Raw genomic sequence first — 22,951 nt, 5'->3', positions numbered from 1 at the left:
AAATGTCAAGATAAGAAAATATTAGAAAATGAATCTATGTAATCTTTGCAGCCAAAAACTTAAATTCTATCAAAATTATGTCTAATTTTGTCTTTTAGAAGCAGTGCATCAAAGTTCAATCAAATTTGAATTTGAAATGTATCAAATTCATTGGAATTCTATTGAAAAGGACTTCTGAAAATTGAAAAATGATGCACAACACTTCTTTTGAATCCAGCCCATCCAGCCTTTCACTGTGCGAGACAGCCCAGCATGAGCCGGGCTCACGCGCGCACGCGCGGCCCATGGCAGCGGCCTGTTAAGGCCCGACCTGCGCGCCCTTGCGCACCCCCGCGCATGCGCTCGTGGCTGCGGGCGAGACAACCTGGGCCCGGGCCACCATTTCCCCTTCCCGCCTGGGCCAAAAGCGGCCCAATAACGCGCGGCACGATCTCGACCGTCGGATGGAGATCAACGGCTGCGCGCGCGTTTCAGGTGAACAAAACCCCCTTCCGACGGCCTCCCGCGTAACCCTAGCTCACTCTGTCCCCCAGTGCCTCCTTCTTCCTCACCCGAGCAAGCGAGAGAGCGGCGGCGGCCGGCGGCGTAGCGAGCCGCGCCACGGCGAGCCCCCTCGCCGGCGCGCGCGTCCACCGCAAGGTGAGCGCGCCGCCGTCGAGCGGCATCACCGTGGTGCCCAGATCCGGCGCGCGACGAGCGGCACGGCAGCGGCTCGCACTGCCTCTGTCCGCGCGAGGCCCAAGGCCTCTCGGGGTCGGGTCGAGGGCGCCGAAGATGGCCGGAGTGGAGCTTCCCGCCGCTACCGCGCGCAAACTAGATCGGCTAGGTTTGTCTTGTCGGTGGGGTGGCGGCGGCCGGTGAATCTCGCGTCCCGTGCCGCTGGCCCCCACCTATCCTTTATAGCGCGGCGCGACGGGAGCCCACCAGCTAGGAAAGAGCTGGAACGCCCCGATCAGGGCGCAGAGGTGAGTAGGCCCTTCGGGCCTGTTAGGGTCCGATGGCCTAGGGAGATCAAAAACTAACATGTTCTTCACAAGGCAAAGCCATGCCCTTGCAGCCAAACGCTACAGATTAGGCTCGCAACTCTCTCGCATGATCTCAAAAACTTACAGCCATGTACGCGTAGTAAACTCCTGGTGACAAGGGAAGAGCTCGACTACAGATCAACCAAACCGGCTTGGCGGCCATGGCTGTTCAAGATAGGAGAGCGCTCGACGGCCGGCGGCTGAAGCTATACCAGTGGGGAGTGGGCGAGTGGTCTCGGCGTGACGCGTTCTGCACGCGAACTCGCTCACAGGACGCGGCGGACTCCCGGTGGCGGTCTCACCAAGGGACCTGAGCGCGCGGCGACTGGTGCCCCTCCAGGATGCTTGCACGCACCGTCGTGCTGGATGGCTCCGTACCAGCGCGGCGTTCACCAGCCACCACGTCCTGAACTACCAGCGCCGGCGCGTTCTGGGGTGGCGATGCGCACCGGACGACATGCTGGGACGGGTTTCGTGCACGCTCTCGTGCGTGCGTACGCGTCCGGTTCCGGCGGCGAGGGTGTACGCCGTGGCGCAGTGAGTGCGTGGTCGGTATTTCATTTACCGTCCACCTCCGAGATAGTCTGATTTTTCGATTCCGCTGCCGTTGCTGCTGTTTTCAGTTGGCAATGGTCGAGAGAGGAGGGGGCGCGAGGCCCACGAAGGCTGCAATGATCTAGCCGGGCTGGTTGTGCGCTTACAGGCCTTGTTTGCAGCCGCCGTCTTCGCTCCTCGTTCGGGACCTCGGCCAGTTTCCATTATCCTGTAGTATCGAAAATCGAAACCTTCCGGTGGCTGTAGAAATCCTTTGCCTTTGCGCTACTAAATCGATTCTTTCGTTACCATTCAGTTAACACACTGATACACAAGCCGACCTTAGCTCAGTTGGTAGAGCGGAGGACTGTAGTCGTTGCAGATGATCCTTAGGTCGCTGGTTCGAATCCGGCAGGTCGGAGATTTCTTTTTTTATTTCATAATTTTTTTCCCATAATGCTTGAACTCTGTATTTCATCTGGATGCTGAAAGAAAAAAGATTTAAGAACAGCGTCAAATGCTCCTTTTTGCGAGCTTCATTCCATCGAATTGCCTCCGGTAATGCCAATTATTTATCTCACCATGGCAGTTTAAACACATGGAGTCATTTGTTCTCCCTCTCCGATCAAGAGTTCAACACTCTTCCATGTCAATATGACACGGCGGCCTCATGCTCACTTCCTCGAGAGGCTGGAGCCCTGCCCCTGCGGCCTGGTCTTGGACCTGCTCCTGCTCCCCCTGCGGCCGCTGCTCCCGTCCCTGCCCCGGCTCTTGCCCGACGACCCGGGGCTCTGGTTCGCCCGCCGCGGCGCCCGCCTCCGCGAGCTCCACCCGCCGCCGTTCCCGAGCGCCGCCCGCGCGACGCTGTCCTTGGCCTCCTCCCGCGCGCGCTGCGGCTTCACGGCCTGTCTGTTGAGGTACTCGATCCGCGGGAGCAGGCCCGACACGGCCCTGCGCAGCGTGTCGCCGCCAGTGGCGGCCTGCACCGGGTTGCCCAGCAGGTTGAGCGCCCGCAGCGAGCCGTAGTTGGCCACGAGCTGGCCCAGGGACCTGGCCGTGGTGACCCTGTTGAAGCTCACGTCCAGGACGGCCAGCTTCAGCAGGCGGTGCAGCCCCTCGACGTCGCTGATCTTGTTCCCGGCCAGGTACAGCTCCCTGATCGCCGTGCAGCTCGACAGCCCTGGACGCATCAAGCAGAACACACGTCAAGAACACAAGGCTGCAACTCTGACGAAACTGAAACCATGCCTATGGGAATCTGCTAACTCTGCAGCTATGCGAAATTCAGACGTGCCAGGTGAAAGGACCGAGAGGTGCAGGCCCTAACGGGTGCCAGACATAGCCGAGCCGAGCCAGCGCCAGAGGCCATAAAGGCAAAGAGGGGGCAGGCAGCGGCCTGGACCAGCCGACGGAGGACGTGGGATACAGTCACGGAGCACACAGATGGTTCCGGGAACGATCAGAGTTTGGGGTGGGCAGATCCGCTGGAATCCAAAGGCCTGAGCAAGGATTGTACCGAACGAGCGGCGCCGGCACAACATGGGACGCGCCGAAGCGTGTCACGGGGGGCTCCGAAAGCCAGGACGCGAGATGTCCGCATCCTATCAGATATCTGAAGCATGTGGCATCCTATCCCTATCTGGTCACCACACCACACACGTCCAGACGCCGCATACGAAATCTTGAGGCTCACGATGAGCGAGCAGGACTCTTCCCCCATGATGTCCGGCAGGAACCCTAGCCCTGCGGTGCGGCATGGACCATGCTATGGCTTAGCACGAGGGAGGCTCTGACGAAGATCCAAACGCCCAACATCCAGGGTGTCAACAATTACTGGTGCTACTGATACGTGCATTGAACAAGATTCCTGCGGTGCAAACTGACTCCTAGCCACTGTTGTTTCGCCTGACTCGCATTCAGATAACCGGCAGAAATGCAAGGCGAGTGGTGTAGAAATAAAAGCAACGCTGCGTTGCCAGGGCCCCGGACATGCACTTTACATAGAAAAAATTGCCAGGACATGCATGCTTACCATGTCCGATCCGCGTGATCCGGTTGTAGCTGAGGTTGAGCACGCGCAGCCTCGTCAGCTCCCGGAGCCCCTCGATGACGGCGATCTTGTTCCTCGACAGATCGAGCGAGTGCAGGCCTTTGGGCAACGATCCGGGGGCGATTTGAACTGCGAGGCCAAAGAACAAGTCTAAATTAGCAAAGTAACAAAGAAAATTGACTTCAGTTCTATTTTTTCAAAAAATGGCTTCACTCATTACAGTCCAAAAACAGTATGCAAGTAGAATTTCCGGTTCTGCATTTAGGAGTTGGTACCAATCAAGTTGCCAGACAGATTGACTGCCCGGAGGGTGGAGAACGCCGCGATCGCCGGGACGGCCTTGAGCCCCATGCCGGAGATGTGGGCGACGGAGGAGAACACGTTGAGCGTGTGCACGATGCTGCTCGCCTGGTTGGCGGCCTCGTCCGCGGGGCGGCGCTTCGCCTGAGGGTGCCTCTTGCCGGGCGTGGGCAGCTCCACGATCTCAGAGCATTGCGGGCGGGCGCCGCCGGCGTCGTGCTCCGTGGCGTCCTCCTCGCTGACGGCGTGGAACGATCCGTCCCCGAGGCTGTTCACCCACGCGCTGACGCGTTCCAGCGGCGAAGCCCCGGCGGAGAAGGCGACCCACTGGTTCGGGATCGGGTCCTCCTCCGCGGCGGCTTTCTTGCCCTTCGCGTCCGCGGTGACCGCGTCGAGCGTGTCGGAGGTGTACCCGTCGTGCTGGTGCGGCGCGTCCGGCAATGGCAGCGCGGGCGTGGCCGCGCCCGCGCGGTGAAGGCTGCGGTGGCTCCACAGGAACAGCCGCCACCACAGCTTCCTGCTCCGGGACGGGAGCACCTGCCTCGACGACCGCTTCTTCAGCATGACGCGGTCCGCGGAGCACGACGTCCTCACGGACGCCGCCGGGCTCGCGTCCGGCGCGCCGCTGGGGGTGGCCGACCTCGCGGGAGGCAGGGCGTTTAGGTCGTTGTAGGAGCGCGACTTCGCCGCCATGTCGAACCCTTTCGGCGGCGCAGACGACCTCGTCGTCTCGATGTTGGAGCACGAGCGCTTCAGCTTTGGCGACGCCGTCGGCGTCGGTGACATGCGGCCAACGCTGGAGGACCCGCCAGCGTCCGGCTCCGCGCTCTTGGCAATTTCACCTGTTCCGTCACTGCTGTAGCCGGACGAACCGGCGCCGGCGCCGGCGCCGGCGACGAGGTCAGCGCCAGACGAGCCCCTCTTAATTGCGGCCTTGTCGTTGTCGCCGTCCCCGCCACCGCCATGGTGTGCCAACTCGGCGGCTGCGCCAACGACAAACTTGCTATTGCATGCAGGATCGTTGTCCCCGCCTCTGCTGACGTCGAGAGCGTCCGCCATGTCCACGAACTCCACCGGCTTCACCTTGGGGCAGTCATTGCCATTAACCTTCTTGGCGTAAGCTCCCTTGTTCTTACCCTGCCATTGACGAACAAGCTCAAGGTCATTACTCATTAAAGAAGAACCCCGTCAAAATTCAGCAGCAAATTCAGAAGAACTCTGCCACCAACCTTGGATGCCTTCCTCTTGCCGCCGAGCACAAGCAGGCCGGCGAAGCAGCTCATCTTGCCCATCCCGAGGAACAGTCAGTCAGTCACCCGACACACGGCAGGCAATTCTTCTGTGCTTCAACGAACTTTTCCAAAACGTTGGCGAGAGAGTAGGTGGAAGGAAACGATGTTGCGGTTAGCCCAGTTGTTTCCTATGGGAGAGTCGGAGACAGGAACGGCGCCTGCAGCTGCATGCTCCCGTGGCCGCGCGGTACGGCCGCCGGCGAGGCGCGGAAGGCCAGAGCGATCGGAGAGCCGCGGGAAGCCGACCTGGCCGGCACCTCTGCCCCTGCCCTGCATGCAGTAAGAAGCCTCAGATAAAATTTGGCCAATCTTCGACACAGGGCAAGCCGATCTCACAGTTGCTCTGCCGATCGGTCTCTCGCAACTGGTGACGCGAGGCCGAGCCAGAGGATGAGAGCTCGAAGCCATGGAACGAGAGAGAGAAAGAGAGAGAGAGAGAGAGAGAGAGAGAGAGAGAGAGAGAGAGAGAGAGAGAGATGCTAGCACAGTACCTTGAGATGCAACAGTGGCGCGCGGCTGGCGGAGGGAGTGACCGGCCAGGGAGCACGAAACAGAGTGGAATGGTGGGAGGGAAGTAGGGAACAGGGAAGCGCGCGGGGCGGTGGTAGAAATACCGGGGGGTGGGGGGGGGGGAGCGGTGGGGGCGGCCGGGCCAGCGGGTCGGGGCGACACGCCGGTCGCTGCTGGAAACGACACGGCGCCGCCGCACGGCTGCGTTCGGCGTCACCGCGCCCCGGCCCCACCTGGCAGGACATTTAAGTCACTCGATTCGAAACGGCGCTGGCTTTGGCTCTTGCAGGCGTGCAGCCTTGCCTTGTTTTCAGTTTGACCTCAGCATGTCAGCGTGAAAAGCTCCTACTGGAGATTGGAGAAGATTACTGTGTCGGATAGAGCAGAAGTGTCGCCGGTTTATGGCGCTACAGTGTTCGGTGCCGTAGGTTTGTTAGAACTGAATTTTGTTCCATCAGGACGGGTCCATACAGCAAACATGGGCGAAGCCAAACGACCTGTCGCGACGCCGAACCTCCGTATCCAATCCAGAGCCCACCGAATCATAGACCACGGATCACTCTTCGCCGAAGCTCAAGCGGGCAAGAAAAATCGACGGAACATGGGCGACGGACCGATGCCGCGCAACTCGCGCCCCACGATCAAAGGAGCGGCTCGCCGAGGCCCGGGCCAGGCTCCCGGGACGTGACGGCGACGGGGCCACCACGCCGCGACAGGAGGCGGCACGGCGGCGGCGTGCGTGCCGCGTCTTGTCCCAGGGCCCGTCTCCACCCGCGGCGCGGCGGCGCGCGACGCGACACGCGCGCACCTCCCCCGTCCCGGGCCTGGCGTCTCCCGCCCGTGTGTCACCTACTACTAGCGTCTCGTGCGGCGTTCACTGTCCGGCGGCGAGGGGGAGATCCGCGGCATTCCTCCCGATTCCTCCGTTTCTCCGCCCGTACGCACCGAGCGCGCGCCGCCGTTCTTTTCTCCGGGCTGTCCGTGGCCCCCCTCACGGCCTCACCTCGCCGGATCGTGCAGGTTTCCGGCGAGATCGGGAGCGACGGCCGCTTTGTCCATCCAGTTCGGCGCGGCGGGCGGCATCGATGCCTGCCTGCCTGCAGACCGACCACCCCCGATCCCGAGCTAGTCCTTTCTGCAGCGCCCGTTCAAGCACGCAACGGCCGCCGGGTGCAGAGCGATGGCCGGTGCCGCTAAAAAGAATGGCTCGCGGCCGCCGTTCCTCCGTCCGGCATCACGGAACTGTAGCATCTTCCTTCGTCCCTGGTGCTGGCGCCTGGACTGGACGAGGAGTCCCGCGCACATCTCGTACCTGCTCCGTCCTCACGTTCCCGGTGATCTCTCGGCATCTTCTGTGCGCGTACGTTGTCGCCTGTTGTCACGGCCCGCCGCGCTACTGCACGGCATCCCCGGAATGGCAGGTGCCTGGTTGCCCCGCGCGCCGTGGCACATGCGCGCACATTTCCGTTGCGTCTCAGGTCGACCTGCCTCGCGTGGCGCGCTGCCGCACCGTTCCTTTCCTCTAGCTAGTCTGCGTACCAGCTGCTGCGCAGACGACCGCCCCCGCTGAAAGCAAAACATTGTCACTTGTGCAGGGGAAATGCATGGTTTGCACAAGTAGACACGGAGTAACTCTTTCACGGCACTGCAGAATTTCTCCCGGTTGCGACAGTGTTGCTTCGGATGCCTGCCTCGATCGATTTGCCTGCGCCTTTTTGCAGGACTTCGACGACATGGAGGAACACCGTCTGCCGACCGTAGCCGAGAGCCACAAAACATGACCTCACGACTCGTGGTCAAGGATCAAGACTTCTTCTTTTTTTTTCAATCTCCAAGAAGCGTCAAGACCTTCTGTACATCTCTCAACTATCAAGAAGGCATCAATACCCTATCTAGTCTTATACGTAAGAAAAAGCCTATCTAGGGAGCCACGGTGTGGTGTCATCTCCGGACGCTGGTCTGCAAACGCTATGTTCATCAGTCTGACTGACGCCAGTAGATGAGCGAGCGTCCATTTGCTACCGTTGACTTTATGAGGCACTACTATACATGATTCAAATCGGCCGCTGCTGGTTAAGTGAGTCGATGTGAAATTTACAGTCACAAATGTTGCACCTTTTTCCCTGACCATCAGTTTGTTGAATTACGTGCAGTCTCCTGGGAGATTCCAAATCAGATTTTACGCTGACTCGGTTCTAAATGCAAAACCGACTGGCTTCCAAAGGTCAGTCATGCACAACTCCCTGCTGCCCTGGCGGAAAGACAAAACGGATCGGAGATGCGACGAGAGCACGTCGTATCTTGGAGATCCCCATCTCCATCCGCCGCTCTAGCATCCATCTGATCATCTTGCCTGGACACGGTGCGCCGGTAGCGGTAGTCCGGCGGAAATCCCAGGTCCCCCCTGCTCGTGTCTCGTGCGCCGGTCACACACAAGGCCCACAGCCAAGAGACCGACGACGAGGTCTCAGCAGTCAGCACCTTTACAACGTGTCGTTTAGACTTGTTGCCCCGATGATCGGCGATCACCCCCCAGCATTGCGTTTTAGACCAGCTCTAGTCTTCCTGCATGCTGCTTGTCGCTACACCGTAGCCGCGTGATCTGATCGCCTGCCCTCTGAAAGCAAAACGAGGCTTCTACAGGGGAATAATCCGCGAAAAGTAGCAAGAAAGAAATGTAACCTTTCACGCCATCTGAGAGCTTTTACCAGATGCGACAGTGCCATTCACTCGTTCCGCTACGTCGTCGCTTCAGTCCTTCAGATGCCTAGCTGCCTGGATGGTTTTTCCCAGGTTTCCCTGTCACACCACGGGGGCACGGAGCCGGAGAGACGCCCGGCCATTCTTTTTCGTCTCCTGACGCTGCCATCGTTGAACGCTGAGCACCGCTGGACGGAGCTCCCTGCTCCCGTAATCGATCTGGACGCATCCCTTTTTTCTTTCGGAGCTTCCACATGCCAGGACACGACCTGCAGGCTGCAGCCACAAGCCACGAAACACGGCCTCACAAGTCGTGATCGAAGGTCAAGACCTCATGCTTCCAAACTTTCTGAAATGGCGCACAAGAAGTTCTGAGAATCTTTCTTTACGGCCGGGCCAGGATATGGCGTCAATACCCATCTCTGCTCTCTAGGCAGGCATGGAGGCTGAAGTCGTGTCGACTCCAGACGCTGGTCTGCAAAGGCTAGGCCTGTTTGGTGTGGCGCCTAGGACGCCACACCGCGCCTAACTTGTGGTGGCCAAAACGGCCGCCGCACCCGCGGCAGAAAAAGTTAGGCGCGGTGTGGCAGGTGCGGCGGCTCTCCAAACAGGTCAAGTCCAGCCGTGACCGACGCCAGCAGATGAACCAGCGTCCGTTGCTACACCGTTGCTTTGAGAAGAATCTGTTTTTATTTTTTCAAAAAATAAAAGGTAGTACGTACTTTAGAGAGATAGAGACGGCTTATTTTTCATACATCACAGGGTTCTATACTCATACGCAACAGTTCAAATCAAAGGCTGGTTAAGTGGAATCACGATGAACTTTGCAACACCACACATGCACCTTTCTCTGTGATTAGGATCATTTAGTTGGAAAAATATTGGCACGGACAAGTCTTTGACAATTGACATGCCGTGTTTCGTTCAAGGAAAAGAAATTATTCCTGCATATGGCTTGCTCGTGGAAACTTGCATGCGAGTGAAGTGTCAGCTTCAGACCTCAGCCTGCCCAATTTGGGAGTTTACAGACCACGAGATGTCAATTTCTTCGATTCAATTCCATTCTGAATTTCTGTCAGGAAACTCGCTGCAAGTTCAGCTGATTGAGCAAACGACCGAGGTCTTGTTTAGATTCCAAGTTTTTCTAACTCAAATTGCAAGTACAGCTATGGGTTGGAAATTTTTGAACCCTAACTTTGCAACACAAAATTCCAACTCTTTGAATTGCTTTAAATGAGGTTGCTGAAAGACTGGAATGCCCCACTGTGCCAAAAAACGCCAGTTACAGCATCACACATTGCTTGCATGTTTATATCAAATGCAACACTACTCACAAGCTCAGATTTTTTTTTCAAATCCTCTGAACAGACAATATTACAAGTTTTGAAAACTGGACCATATTACAAACCGCATGCAACTTCTAAGCAAACATTTGATACAATCAACAAATATCCGAAAGAACAAGCATTATTACAGTTTGTGAACAAATAAATCTAAAGTACAAGTCCTCGGGTCCGCCGCAAGCAAGATTATTACAAGTTCTCAGCAAACTAATGCAAATTCAAGTCCTCAGTCTCTATTGTACAGGTGGTCAGTAATATAATCACGAAATGCATTCATCTGTGCAACATCTTCAAAATCTGGGGCATCAACAGTTTCAGGCTGATCAATAGAGCCCTCTGGCGGCACATAATACACATGTTGATCTATCAGCCCAAAGTCATTATCGTCCAGCCCACTCAATCTTATGAAATTATGCAAAGCCATACAAGCAACAATAATCTTCGTTTGCATTTCGGGAGGATAGCAAGGGATTAGCATCAATATGCGCCACTTCATTTTCAGTACACCAAATGCCCTTTCAATGATATTTCTAAGAGATGAATGGGCATAATTGAAAGTCTCCTTTTTACCTCGTGGTTCTGCGACGTCTTGGAAGTCTTGAATATGGTACATGGTTCCCTTGTACGGAGCCAGGTAACCTGGACGGTTGGGGTACCCGAAGTCCACCAGATAGAACTTCCCTACAGCAGCAACTACCTGTAAGTGTTAAATACTTGAATTAGAAATGCCAAATGTAGTAGCACCTAAGACTCTACCTTCAGGTGGGTGAGGAAATTCATCCTTGGACGTAGTCATGGCATCATCAAACACTCTCATATTATGAACAGATCCCGGCCAACCCGCAAGGATAAATGTAAAGAACATGTCAAAGTCACAAGCAGCCATGACATTCTGTGTCGTCACGCCCTTGCGACATAAGTGATGTACAAATTTATCAGCAGGCACTACACAAGGCATGTGGCTGCCATCTATAGCTCCTATGCAGTCCTTGAATTCAGGGTTGAACCGAGGGTTAAGCACCCTAGGATGCGTAGTGCTGAACTCTGGGTCCCGAGGTCTAATGATATCGTCCGCAAGCTTAACCACACACTCCAACACTCTATAGAACATTGCGTGTACTGTGCCTAGTGACCTCTCAAATCTGTCCTCGGCTTGCCTAGCTGATTGTGGAGCACCTACAATCCAGAGAAACATCCCTAAAGCCTCAATAGAGGTCGATTTTTTAGTGTCCTTCAGGCCATATTCATTTCCTAACAGAGTATGCAAACTATAGAACATCTCTGCGATCATTCTAAACATGTTGTAGCAGGAGGTTTCATTGGCTAGTTTGTCTTCTACCCATTCCAACCCAGTCATCTTGGGCACTCTGTATTCTGCCCTATTGTAGAACTTGTCCAAATGGAGGGCATACTGAGAGTACATACCATATATCAATGCAATGTCTTCATGATCCTCCTCTGCCAGCATGCCAAAAATATCCTGCTCCCACAACTGCTTCCTACCAGCATCAGCCTCCACCACTGCTGAAGGTTCGTCAGCTTCCTGCACACATGAAATAAAGAGAAAAAGCTCTAATCAGTACATAATCATATATAGAAAAGGAATGATGCAGCAGAACCTTGCCTTATGTAGCCTACTGTCACATGCACACAGCGCACATACAGTAACCCACATAATTTAAATATTCATCAACAAGCAACACCACAATAAAGTTGCACAACACAACAAATTAGCACAACACAAGCGTACACAATAAAGTTCAGAACATTACAGGGTTCAACACCCACACAACCACACACAGGTGCATGCATGGAATAGAGGTTCCAGTTGCCGACCCCAGATAGGTGTGCAAGGATGCATTTTCTTCCTTCTTCATCTGCTTCCTCAAAAGACTCAATGTCCTCCTCAGAACGGACTAACTTGAGAACTCCAACCCAAAGGCGGCTATCTCCAGCTACCCCCAGCTTCCTAGCCATCTCCCTCACTCGCTTCCTCCTGGCTCTCTTCTGTTCCTCAAGTTGTTCCTCTCTTTTCTGCCTATCCGCCCAAATCTAGTTCTGTGCTGCAGTCCTGTTCTCCAGAATGACGTTGAGCTCCCTCATGTTGGACTGCATTGCACGCACTGCTGGGCTCCTGGACTTCTTGCTTGGGCTGCTACCGGTGCTGCGAGTGCTAAGGCTGCTGAAGCTCCTCTTGCTGCCACTGCTGTGTCGAGTGCTCTGTGGAGTGGTGTCGCCGCCATCTTCATCTTCGTCACTGCTAATGGTCTGTGGCCCTTTGCGGCGGCTAGGAACATATGAAGTTTCCCCTGTGACACACACGCCTTGGAACATCTTGTCCATTTCTGGGAGGTAGTCAGGAAGGCCATGCTTGAGCTCCTTCTGCTGGTCCTGCAACAAACGCAAATGAATAGAGTTTGTCAGAAAACATACAAAGCTAATTTAGTAGTTGTGTACACATACGAATATGGTGCACCTTGCTGTTCTCTTCCCACCATTGTTCAGAAGCATTAACAGAACCATCAGAGGAACGGCCCAATCCAGTTTCCTTGATCTGGAGATCACGTATGGCTCTCCATTCCTTCTTCAGTGCTCGGACCTTATTGCCAAAGATTACGTTGTCATGAACCAGCTTTGTCCGTTTGAAGTATTCCTCTGTGATATTTTGCCAACCCCACTTAGACATCTGACCCCTGTTGCAGTACCCCATGTCAATCTGGTCACAATACAGCTAACAGAAGACCTTAGTGTGGTAATCACTCCATTGAGCCCTGTCAAGCTTGTTCTGAAATATTGCACAACCTTAGTGCCACAGAAACAGAAGTTACCATTGTAAGCAAATAGGAACAAAATATCACAATGTATGTGAAGTAAACATCAGAACGGAACAAAGATGCATTACATGTATTACTACCTACTGGATGCTAACAGCGCAGTGTACTATTCGAATCGGTTGCAATTCTCAAACGCTAAAGCAAATGTAATGCTACGAAATGGTTTCTAAGTGAAGACATGGCAACAAATCTGCTAACAAAGAATTTTCCCAGTTCGGATGACATACTGTAAAGAGGGAAATCGATCCATACCGGGACTTGGGGAGGAGGCATGCTGTCGTCGGGGGCGGCCTGTTCGAGGCGGCGACGTGCACCACGGCCCCTGGAAGAGCCAGCGTCGCCGGATGTGGAGCCACGTTGACGAGGAGGGACGCGGCCGGCACAACCGGTCCTGGAGTCCCCGCAAGGAGGGGGTCTGGCCCCTCCAACTCCACCGGAGCGAGGCGGACGCAGGCCTAGGGAACCCCTGCCGCTGCGTGAGGGCACGCGCGGCGGATGGGGGTCGATACTGCCACTGCCGCCTTCTTCAGCTCCGGACTGCAAGATGCCCTGGTAAGCCTCCATGCCTGCCCAGGACTGGCTGGCGTTGAGGTCGAGCGAATCCAGCCTCAGCTGCCTAGCAGAGGGGTTGCTGGACGAGGGAACGCCGAGCATCGGCGAGTACGCCGCCGGCTGCGACAAGAAGTCTCTTGTCTCGCCACCAGAGGAGAGGTTGATGAAGCTGTCGTCGTTGGGGTAGCCGGAGTAGTTGCCGAAACCGGCGGCGTCGAAGTCGTCATGTTGGGTGACGTCATGGGGGTACCCTTCCATCGCCGCCGACGGGGTCAAGGACGGCAGATCTGGACGCAGGTTAGGTGCTAAGGGCTGAGGACCGTGTGGATCTAACTTGGAACACGGAGGAGGCGGCGGCGGAGAGGACAGCGGCGGCGGAGGAACACAGTGGCGGCGGAGGAACACAGCGGCGGCCGGGGGAGAGCGAGCCGGGGGGAGCGCCGCTAGGGTTTGCGAGTCCTGCGAATGGATACGGAAGGGGCTGAGGGGCGCGGGCGCGAGGGGTATGGCCGTGCGCGGTGTTCCCAATGATTGGGCTGGGCCAAATACATTCCACCCGCAGGCCAAATTTTTTGCAACCAGCCCGTTTAGATTGCAACTTCAAAATATTACACAAACTTGGAATTTGGCCTGCATCTAAATAAGGCCTGATGTACTAGCAACTAATACTAAATGTTTTAGCCTCATGCAAAGTTTGCTTGTAGGCTACTACTAGCACGAGCAGAGTGTGTTCCCCTCGTGCTCCGACATGACAGGCGCATCTCTGAACCCACTCTGGGAGGAAAAGAAAAATCCTAGCAGGACCCAGGAGGTTCCTGGTCAATCATGCACAACTCCCTGCTACCCTGGCTCAAGACAAAGCGGAGATGCGACGATGACACGCTGCAGCTTCGTGGGTCTATCCCCGTCAGGTTCCAGTAGTGTCCCTAAGCATCTCCCCATCTGGCCGTCGCGCACCGCGTTTTCCTTCCCGGTGTCCTGCGGCGCCCAGATTGGGGGCGGCCGCCGCCGGCACCGCGCGGCCGGAATGCGAGACCGCAGGAAGATGCCAAGGCCGACTAGACTTGGGGTCCGAGTGAGGGAGCCCGAGGCCGCCCTTATCAGGTTATCATCTCGAAGGCGGGTAGGATGGGCGGAAACGGGAAGGAAGGTCGCATGAGACACGGGAGTTCTTATCTACCGGCTGCTCGTTACCCCACAGGCATGGAGCTGACTGAGTCGGCGAAGCAAAACTTCGACAGTTCATCCAGAGACCTTGAGCCCTTATCAGGTTATCATCATTTGGAAACCCGGCCAGGCTGCTCGAGACGGACCAGAGAGAGAGAGAGAGAGAGAGAGAGAGAGAGAGAGCTCCTGTCGGTCGGCAGGCTGGAGGCTGCTGGCACGTGCGTGTGCATTCATTAGCCGTCACCCGTCAGGCTCAGGCATGGAGCCGGCTGAATCGAAGCCAATTCCCGTTTCTTTTCTTTCCGTACATGCGCATGTCATGGGACTCGCGAGAGGCGTCGACAGCAGCCCGTCGCTGTAAACGGCCGGCGCCTGTCAGCCTGTTTTGCTGTGTTTTTGGTCCGTGTCGCCCGTCACTTCGGCGAATTACCGGGTCGAGCTGCAGAAATACGTACGTAAATACGTGAAGGCAGGCTTGGAAACACAACTTTTACCTGAAGCCAAAAGGGCTCCCAACATCTCTGATCTCTTTGCACTACGCAGCGGCAAGAGGGTGGGTTGCTTTCCCAGAGCATCAGGTTGTTGGAAAAGATGGTCACGACGACGAAAATCTTTGAATAAAACCTAGCAGTATGAGTGGTTGCTTTCGCTTGTTGCTGATGCCCCTGCATCTGCAATGATTTGCTCCACGCGAGTGAATTCGACACCTTCAGGCCTCGAGCTGTCGATTCGGGCACATTCCGCTCTCGGATGTCAACCTCGTCGATCTGGCGGAGACGAATCCGACGGTCGCCAGCGCAAGGGCGTGGACGTGGCTGAATCGGAGCACGGGACTCGCAGAAAGCGTCGCGCGTCCACACCGGTCGGCGTGTCGCTGTATACGGCGGCCGCCAGTTTCCACGCCGCCGTGCCTGGTCACCTCTCCAATCCCCGGGGGCGATTCTGATCTGATCCTTTCGCAGCCCAGCAGCCAGGTGTTCTTCATCCGGGCACTCGCCTGTCGGCCTGTTGCTGCACGCTCACATCGAAATCGATCGGTGCGTACGAAGAAAAACTCTGCTCTGCTTACCGAAGTGGCTCTGGGGAATTATTGGTTCAAGCTTGGCACGTCCGGTGGCTCTGGAATCGATTTGCAGGCCTTCGGATAGGCTTCTTTCTCGCTGTAACTGTTCTGTGGCTGCAGGAACAGCGGTTAGGCCAACTTAACATAACAGCAATGTTGCAAATGAAGAGTCAGGCATGAATGCAAATGCCCAGACTTCCAAACTCCACTCGGCTGTGTGATCGTATCTTCAGATACAGAGGCCAAAATATGCTTGTCGATGATACAAAAAAGCATTCAAACTCCAGTCAAACATGTAGCTTTTGAGCCCACCTCAGATGGTCAGATACAGCTTCAAACTGGTGAAATATTTTACGTGGCAAAGGAGCAGTACACAATGATCCCAAAGCTACAGGAAAGATAGGCAGTTGAGGATCCCATGATGAGGATCGGTAGAAGCTTTTTACAGTTGAGGATCCCATGATGAGGATCGGTAGAAGCTTTTTATCTTAGAAACAAAATTTTTACCTGAAGCCAAATGGCTTCCAAGATAACATCTCTTTACATGACAATAAAGGTTCTCAACAAACATTATTCTGGAATTGATACAACCTGTATGCAAAGAACTAGATGAAAGAAACAGGAACTACAAACTAAGTGGGCCTCTGCACCTATAGCCTATAGCCCCTCCAGGAAACATGTTTTATTGCCAAGCGTTGATTGCACCATAACATTTGAAGCTGATGGTCTCACATTCTGCTTATTCTAGCTTTTTTTTTTTACTTTGCACTGCATATTCTATATCATTAGGTGAAGAAAGCGTTCGGAAGGAAAGGAGAAGTATATAACTAATTACATGGTATCAGAAGCACATCAACTTTTTTCTGCAAGGCTTTCATAGAAGAGAATGTAGCCATTATCAGTGTTGCCACTGAACTCTTGTGGTGAGCCAAAGAATGCCTGTACCATGGACTCGTCAGTCATCTCAACATTCTCGTCATCGAAGAATAACCAATGATTGTGGCTCTTAACCAAGCTGATATAGTGGCCATGATTCGGCCCACTTCCAACATGAACTACCACAGCAAAAAGGGAGTATTCCAAGTCTGAGTTGTCAACAGTGTTGAGAAGTTTAAGCTCCAGAGGGAAAACCACTCGGTAAGATAGCTTTTTGTAGCGCTGAAGCTGCTCAATATACTTGAAACGCTTGAGATGAATTACCAGGATATTTGGTGGTTTCTTTATCTTCATTCTTTTCTGAGCTTCCTGTAGACTGAAGTGAAGAGCAGTTTTTATCGTACAAATAAAGGAAATTGCGAAAGTGATATAGCAATTCTGATATATGAACATCACAATTATGACAGACAGAAGGAAATGTAAATGTCTCCTAACAGTCGAAGGACAACCAAGCCATTCGCCCAGAAGTTCTACATGAGGTACTGGGTGATTTGCAGTAGATTTTCAAATACACATACAGAAAAGGGGCAAAACAAGCAGATCCAGCAACTAATACAACCATATGCTCAAATGATATTCTACAGAATCAATGTTAACCAGGACAAAGTATTGGCGTATGGGGAAACTATGGGCGATCAGAGGGGATGGGAACAACTCACCTGCAACATTTGTCACAGAAGAACTTATCCTCAGCATTCAAAGTCTCTGTCGAGCTGAAATTCTTCAGACAGCTGGTTATTGAACTATTCTGTTCAATGTCCAGGCTCAGATCAAAAAATGTTTCATCTCTATCTGTCACAGTTTCACATCTCAGACATCTTGTTTCATTAGTTAATATTCCCTACAGAAGCAAAATCAAGAATTATAGGTTCATCTCCAAGACTAAACAAAAAACATAGCCTGGAATTTATGCACATGCCATAGGCATGTACACAAAAGCCTGTTGGCACAAATGAAAGGAATCTCACCTGGAAGCATTTATGGACCCATGTAGCAGCTAATTCTTTGTGACTACCATTGGGTTGGCCATTAATAGGGCCATTTGAATTCTTTTGCAACGAAATATTTTGAAGAGACTCTTTTGCAGCATTATGTTCCTTCTCTAGAATGTCAACGAGCTCATTCAGTAAAAAATTCAGAAACTCGTGAGCATCCTGTAAAGTAAAGTAGGGTTGAGTTCAGTCCATACAACAATTAATTATAAAATAAAAAGCATATAAATGGCATGATCTTGGAAGTGAACTAATTCTTTACTGAAATCATGAAACTACATAGAAGTTGTTTACCAATCCGAAACTACTTATAAAGTATTCTAAAATATATAAGATTTGCCATACAAAAATGAGGAGCTATCTCTAGGTGCTATCAAGCAAGCGAACATATGGAACACAAGGTACGGTCAGGATGTGTAAGATTCAGATATGTTGGATCGTTGGAGGTGGCAGGCTCCCATGCTTTCTTGATAGTGCAAGGAACTGAATACATAAATATCAAATTCAGTGTTGCATCACTTCAGATGGAAACTTCTGAGAAAAAGACATTTCGAGAAAACAACAATAGAAATTCATGCAAAAAATGCACTTAATAGCATATCTCAGATGACCAGTGCACTATACTTCAAAGGATGATTAGCACAACATAAGTTGACCGTGTGCTTGCTCAAAGCTATCGAATATATATTGAAAGATGCCACTGGCTAGATGTATTACCTGATGCATATAACTGCGGAAAATTTCATTCTGTTTCTTCAATCGTTGTATAAAACGCTTAGGAGCAATAACTCCAGTTTTCTTCTTCTGATTACTGATCTGTAAGACAAGGGAAAGAATAATTATGTTGTTGCAATAGACCATCGATTCCTTTTTCAGTTTACTACGAAAGTCACTTGTATCAAATAATAGCTCATATTAATAAAAGGCCTCCAGATAAAAGAAACTGCTCAAATTATTTATAGATTCCAGACTTAAAGATAGTGGAAAACAACAATGCAATTGAGGAGCACCTGAATATCCTTGTCAGTACAAAGGTCAATACAAATCTATCTGTGAAAAATCAGCGACCAAGTAAGGCAGCAATGGATCATGTCCTACAAACTTTCCTCATTTAACAGGCATTACCCCAGGGTCTAGGTTTGTAAGATTACAAACATCAACATGTAACCTTGAAAGTCCAATTATTGAATTTTACAGAGGTTACCAGAAGATGCTATGCAGTCCGAGTAACATACATAGCATAGGTCTCTCAACTATAGCCCTTTTTAGTGTGCCCCTCTTACACTTATAAGGTAAGATATGTAAGGCAACCTTGTCAGTTTAATGCTGAGGACTGCTATCATAGAACTTTTTAACTTGGAACATTATATTTGTAATTTCTAACTGAGATCGGCATTACAAATATAACAAGCGGTCAGTAGAACTGTAGGCATTTCATGGTAACTGCTAAGTTAACCAGCAAGGAAGTTCCATGGTATTCAATATACATGCATTTAATTAACTATTGGAGTCATCTTTAGGTACAGCTTTCCTCAGGCCAAATCGCGATTAATTAACCTGCGTCTCTTACACTTTGGCTCGAGACTAAATATGTTTTACTACCAGTGATTCCTGCATGCTACAGCATTTACAAAAAGCTGAGGATGGAATAGCAATTGCAACAACAATAGCCGCAGTAGTACCTGAGAGAACAGATCAGCCAGGCAGGTTAGCATGTTCTCTTCACCATCTCCAGTGCTTTTATTGCTTGCATAGTACTCCAGCAATTGATCACGGAAAGGAACGCAGAAATAAAGTGCCTGGAACAGGAAACAGTTAGAACTCATATTATGAGGAGAACATTATCACATCTTTCTCAAAATATAGATAATGTCACATCCAAGGCCTACATCTGAAGTTCTGAACGAGGAGCTTTAGCATGTTGATTATATAGGCATTTTAAATTGTACATACGGACTATGAGTCACCCGAATCCCCCATGTCAAACAAATGTTTCTGACAATAATATCACATCCAAGGGAACTCCCCCACATCTCCAGCGAGGAGCTTCCCGTGATGTCATACATGCATTTCAATACAGAGAGAAACCCTCAATTCCCGATGAAAAACCAAATAAGCAGTCTCTCCGTTCACACAAAACATTACGATCTAGTACGATCATGTTACAAAATTAAAACAGGAAACATATCATCCCTCGACAATCACAGAAATTCCCCACTCGGAAAATCTGGCGCAAACCCGCGATCCTCGACGGACGCATCAAACGAGCGCAATCACCGCGATACGATCTCGCAAAACACGCATCGCTCCTCACCGCCCCGCGCGGAAGAGACCCAACAAATCCCCGGTTCATCGAGCGGCGGCCACGACGACTGGAGCCGAGAGATTCAGGCTGCCCCCCCCCCCGGGCGGCGTAGGCGTACCTGCAGGACGCTGTTGCAGTAGCATGTGTTGCCGAAGTTCTCGAGGCCGAAGTAGCGCTCGCCCTCGGGGAACTGCTCGCCCAGCGCTTTCTCCAGCCTGGAGCTCGCCGCGCCCATCACCGCCGCCGCCCAGCTCCCATTGCCCGCCGGCAACGCCGCGGCTGGCTCGGCGCGAGGGCCTGTCGCTGTTCTGGCTCGGGCGGTGCGGGACAGGTATTGTACTGGCGCAGTGAAACTGTTGCGATTGGGGTTGGGGGGGGGGGGGGGGGGGTGGGGTTGGAACAGGGGAGGAAAGGAGGAAGAAATGGGTGGGGTGGGGGGTGGGGGGGGGTGGTGGGGGATGCCTGGTCACACTACGGGTGTCCAACCGACCGCTTTCGTCAAGGCTGAATCTTCTTAATCCGACGGCTCAGATCACACTACGGGTCGGCCACGGCTGTGGGCAGCACGTGACAAATATATAACGGGATCGATTTCTTCATCCATTCAGTCGCCTTGCAAATTCATTAAAAGGGGTCATTAAATTCCATCCATGAAAACATTAGATTCTGTCGATTTGATGCGATTCGTGCTACCGTGGTAGCGCAATGGATACCCACACCCTTTCACTGTCTGATGATCCTTGTCCAAATGTTTTGCTGCAATTTTTGGTCTACACTCTAAAATCCTAAAAAGTCTAGGCAAGGTTCAGTCCTCACTACCCCTCCTTTGGTTTCTATTTTTTCCCCTAAAAAGGACTTGGAATGACACCTATCTTTCAACGGAAATGCATGTCCTAGAATGGTAAAAAATCTGTCGAGTAATCAACCTCTTAGAAACAGGCCCTAAATTAGGTCTAAACACAACCTCTGTAAGCCTGAATTAAGCCAAGCTCCGAGCTCCATCTCATAGCTCTTCAACCATAGCTAAAACCTTCTAGATCATAAGTTACATGCACACATGAAGATCCTTAAGTTACAATACTATGCTCAACATATGGGCCCTGTTTGGTTTCGCTTACCGAAGAATCGCTTATCTGAGAATCAAGATTTTCTGATAATCCGCTGTCTGGAGAATCTGCTGTTTGAAGAATCTAGGGTGTTTGGCAATCCTGATTATTTGTACTGGATTGTCTGTTCTGACTGTAAAATGACTTATATGCCTATGAGTCCTGTAATAGCTCATTTTGATCAATTTCTGTACCATTTTCAATTCTAAGTATATTATTAGTACCAGAATTTTGTTATAGTATAATTATAGTCATAAAACACACAATAATGATAAAATAAACTAATAAATAATAGTCATGATGAACATAGATTAATAAGTAATACAATTTTACAATGATATTCAAGACATCATAGAGGCAGCAATAGCATCACGAAAGGCACCCATATCAATGTCATCTCCTGGAGCACTAGCATCGATCATGGTAGGTTGGCTGCCACCGGTAGCATCATCTTGCACATCGGAGTTAAAATCTGGATCTTCATTTGTATTTTCTCTAACAAAATTGTGAAGAGCCATGCATGCAACTATAATTTTTGCAAGTGCAACAAGATACGCCACTTCATCTTCAACACTCCAAATAAACGTTCAATCACATTTCTAAGTTCATTGATTGAACATTTCTTTTTCTCCCATTGGTTGGTGATATTGCCATTTCGAAACATGATATCTTTGTCCCTTATAAGGTGCAAGATACCCTTTTCTATTAGGATATCCGGAGTCTACGAGATAATGCTTTCCATTAGGAGGCTTTGGGAATTGGTTCTGGTATGTAAGTAGAGTATCCAAAAATACTCGAGTGTCATGTACGGACCCAGGCCAGCCAGTGACAACAAATATAAATCTCATATCAAAGTCACAAACAGCCATGACATTTTGTGAAGTATACCCATGCCTACCAATATATTTTGGTTGTTCTGATGCCGGAACAGTGACTTCTATATGCGTGCCATCGATGGCACCAATACAATCTTTGAAATGAGACCAAAACCTTGCTTCTTGCAACTTAGAGTGAATTGTTCCAAACTGTGAATCCTTTGGTCTAATATTGTGAAAAGCCAGTCCCATAATAGCATCTAGTACTTCATCAACCTTTCTACTAATTGTTTCCAATGAGTGTTTGAATCTATTCTTAACTTGCCTAAATGATTGAGGACCACCACACATCCACAAAAACATGGCTACTGCTTCCTTCGTACACATTTTTCGACTTGGTTTCAACCCATAATTCTGTACCAATGTGTCATGGAGACGTAGAAAAACTGACCTTGACATTCTGAACATATTATAGCACTCAACTGGATCCGCAAGAGTTAGATCAACCCATTGGATCCCAGTCATAACAGGAATAATATCAGGAATTGGTGCCTTCCTACCAGTCGATCCAGAACCTATGCACTCCAAAGCCAAATACGCCATCAGAAAATCATCATATGAGTCACTCATCTATTAAAAAAAAATAAATACATGAATCATATACCACACATACCACATATAATATTATTATGTCTACCATACAAATGGAAATTATTGACTTTCAAGCATGCAACACTGGCAAGCTATTATGTCTCAAGCACACAACAAATAGGAATAAAATTTCTCAAGCAAACAATAAATAGAAATTAAATGTCTCAAACAAACATACTAGTGCTTCTTACTATCTTCCCGTGCCCTCCTTAGCCAATTTAACCTCCCATTTGATGTTTTTAAAGTAATGAACACATCACGGTACTTCTTTCTTTATAAGAAGTTGTGTGGCGTAGTAATATTCATCACTGCCTTCTTCAGCCCCATCCTTGATCACTTAATCCAACATGTTACCAATTTTCTCCCTAACACTGTCAACCACATTTGAGGTGGCTAAATTATTGCTACTTTCAGCTTTCTTCTCATATGCTTCCACTAAACGCTTCATGCACTGATCTCTAAAGGTCTTCTTCTTCTTTCCCTTGGGGGATAATGGAGCTGGCCTCTTGCCTAAAGTTGAAGTGACATTTGGGGGAGTAGGGACCTGCCCTTCCCTCTCTAACTCACTGCTATTCTGACCACCATCATCTTCTTGGCCACCACCTTCTCCATTTGAAAGAACAAACGATGTTTCGTTTGTAACACTAACAACTTCAAACATAATCCGCATTTGCTCCTCATGCTTAAGTGATGCATCCTTAAAGCATATACAACCGGTCATAGCCTGAAAAGGAAATGTAATAACCTTGTAAACTCAAACAGGTAACTTTTTTTAT

General features: G+C 51.0%; 3 protein-coding genes and 1 non-coding gene across 5 annotated transcripts; 1 reads left to right on the top strand and 3 right to left on the bottom strand.

Annotated features, from left to right (window-relative positions):
• The first annotated feature begins 1,895 nt into the window (after positions 1-1,895).
• Positions 1,896-1,980, top strand: TRNAY-GUA. Its single transcript is given in 2 exon segments — positions 1,896-1,932; positions 1,945-1,980. It is a non-coding gene; the product is annotated as a tRNA-Tyr (tRNA).
• On the bottom strand, positions 1,961-5,768 carry LOC112876447. 2 transcript variants are annotated; one of them, XM_025940566.1, is made up of 5 exons: positions 5,693-5,768; positions 5,139-5,471; positions 3,885-5,046; positions 3,592-3,738; positions 1,961-2,739 (listed from the first exon to the last, which is right to left on the bottom strand). In XM_025940566.1, the coding sequence occupies exons 2-5, from the start codon at positions 5,199-5,201 to the stop codon at positions 2,234-2,236; spliced, it is 1,878 nt and encodes a 625-aa protein (XP_025796351.1). In that variant the 5' UTR covers positions 5,202-5,471; positions 5,693-5,768; the 3' UTR covers positions 1,961-2,233. The 2 variants fall into 2 exon arrangements, with proteins under 2 accessions (XP_025796351.1, XP_025796352.1); XM_025940567.1 differs by having other exon boundaries at positions 5,139-5,466; positions 5,693-5,763.
• Positions 5,769-9,980: 4,212 nt separating this feature from the next.
• On the bottom strand, positions 9,981-11,631 carry LOC112873399. Its single transcript, XM_025936361.1, has 4 exons — positions 11,527-11,631; positions 11,180-11,297; positions 10,325-10,435; positions 9,981-10,090 (listed from the first exon to the last, which is right to left on the bottom strand). Exons 1-4 carry the CDS (start codon positions 11,629-11,631, stop codon positions 9,981-9,983), a joined length of 444 nt encoding a protein of 147 aa, XP_025792146.1.
• A 4,202-nt stretch (positions 11,632-15,833) lies between these two features.
• Positions 15,834-19,970, bottom strand: LOC112877973 (ubiquitin carboxyl-terminal hydrolase 3-like). The gene is made up of 6 exons (XM_025942347.1): positions 19,722-19,970; positions 18,981-19,097; positions 18,016-18,114; positions 17,275-17,460; positions 16,966-17,147; positions 15,834-16,622 (listed from the first exon to the last, which is right to left on the bottom strand). The coding sequence occupies exons 1-6, from the start codon at positions 19,836-19,838 to the stop codon at positions 16,223-16,225; spliced, it is 1,101 nt and encodes a 366-aa protein (XP_025798132.1). The 5' UTR covers positions 19,839-19,970; the 3' UTR covers positions 15,834-16,222.
• Positions 19,971-22,951: the final 2,981 nt, after the last annotated feature.

Source organism: Panicum hallii, chromosome 9 (assembly GCF_002211085.1).
Source record: "Panicum hallii strain FIL2 chromosome 9, PHallii_v3.1, whole genome shotgun sequence".
Classification (NCBI taxonomy): domain Eukaryota; kingdom Viridiplantae; phylum Streptophyta; class Magnoliopsida; order Poales; family Poaceae; genus Panicum; species Panicum hallii.
Note: the sequence above shows the minus strand (reverse complement) of the source record. Positions and strands in the feature narration are given on the sequence as shown.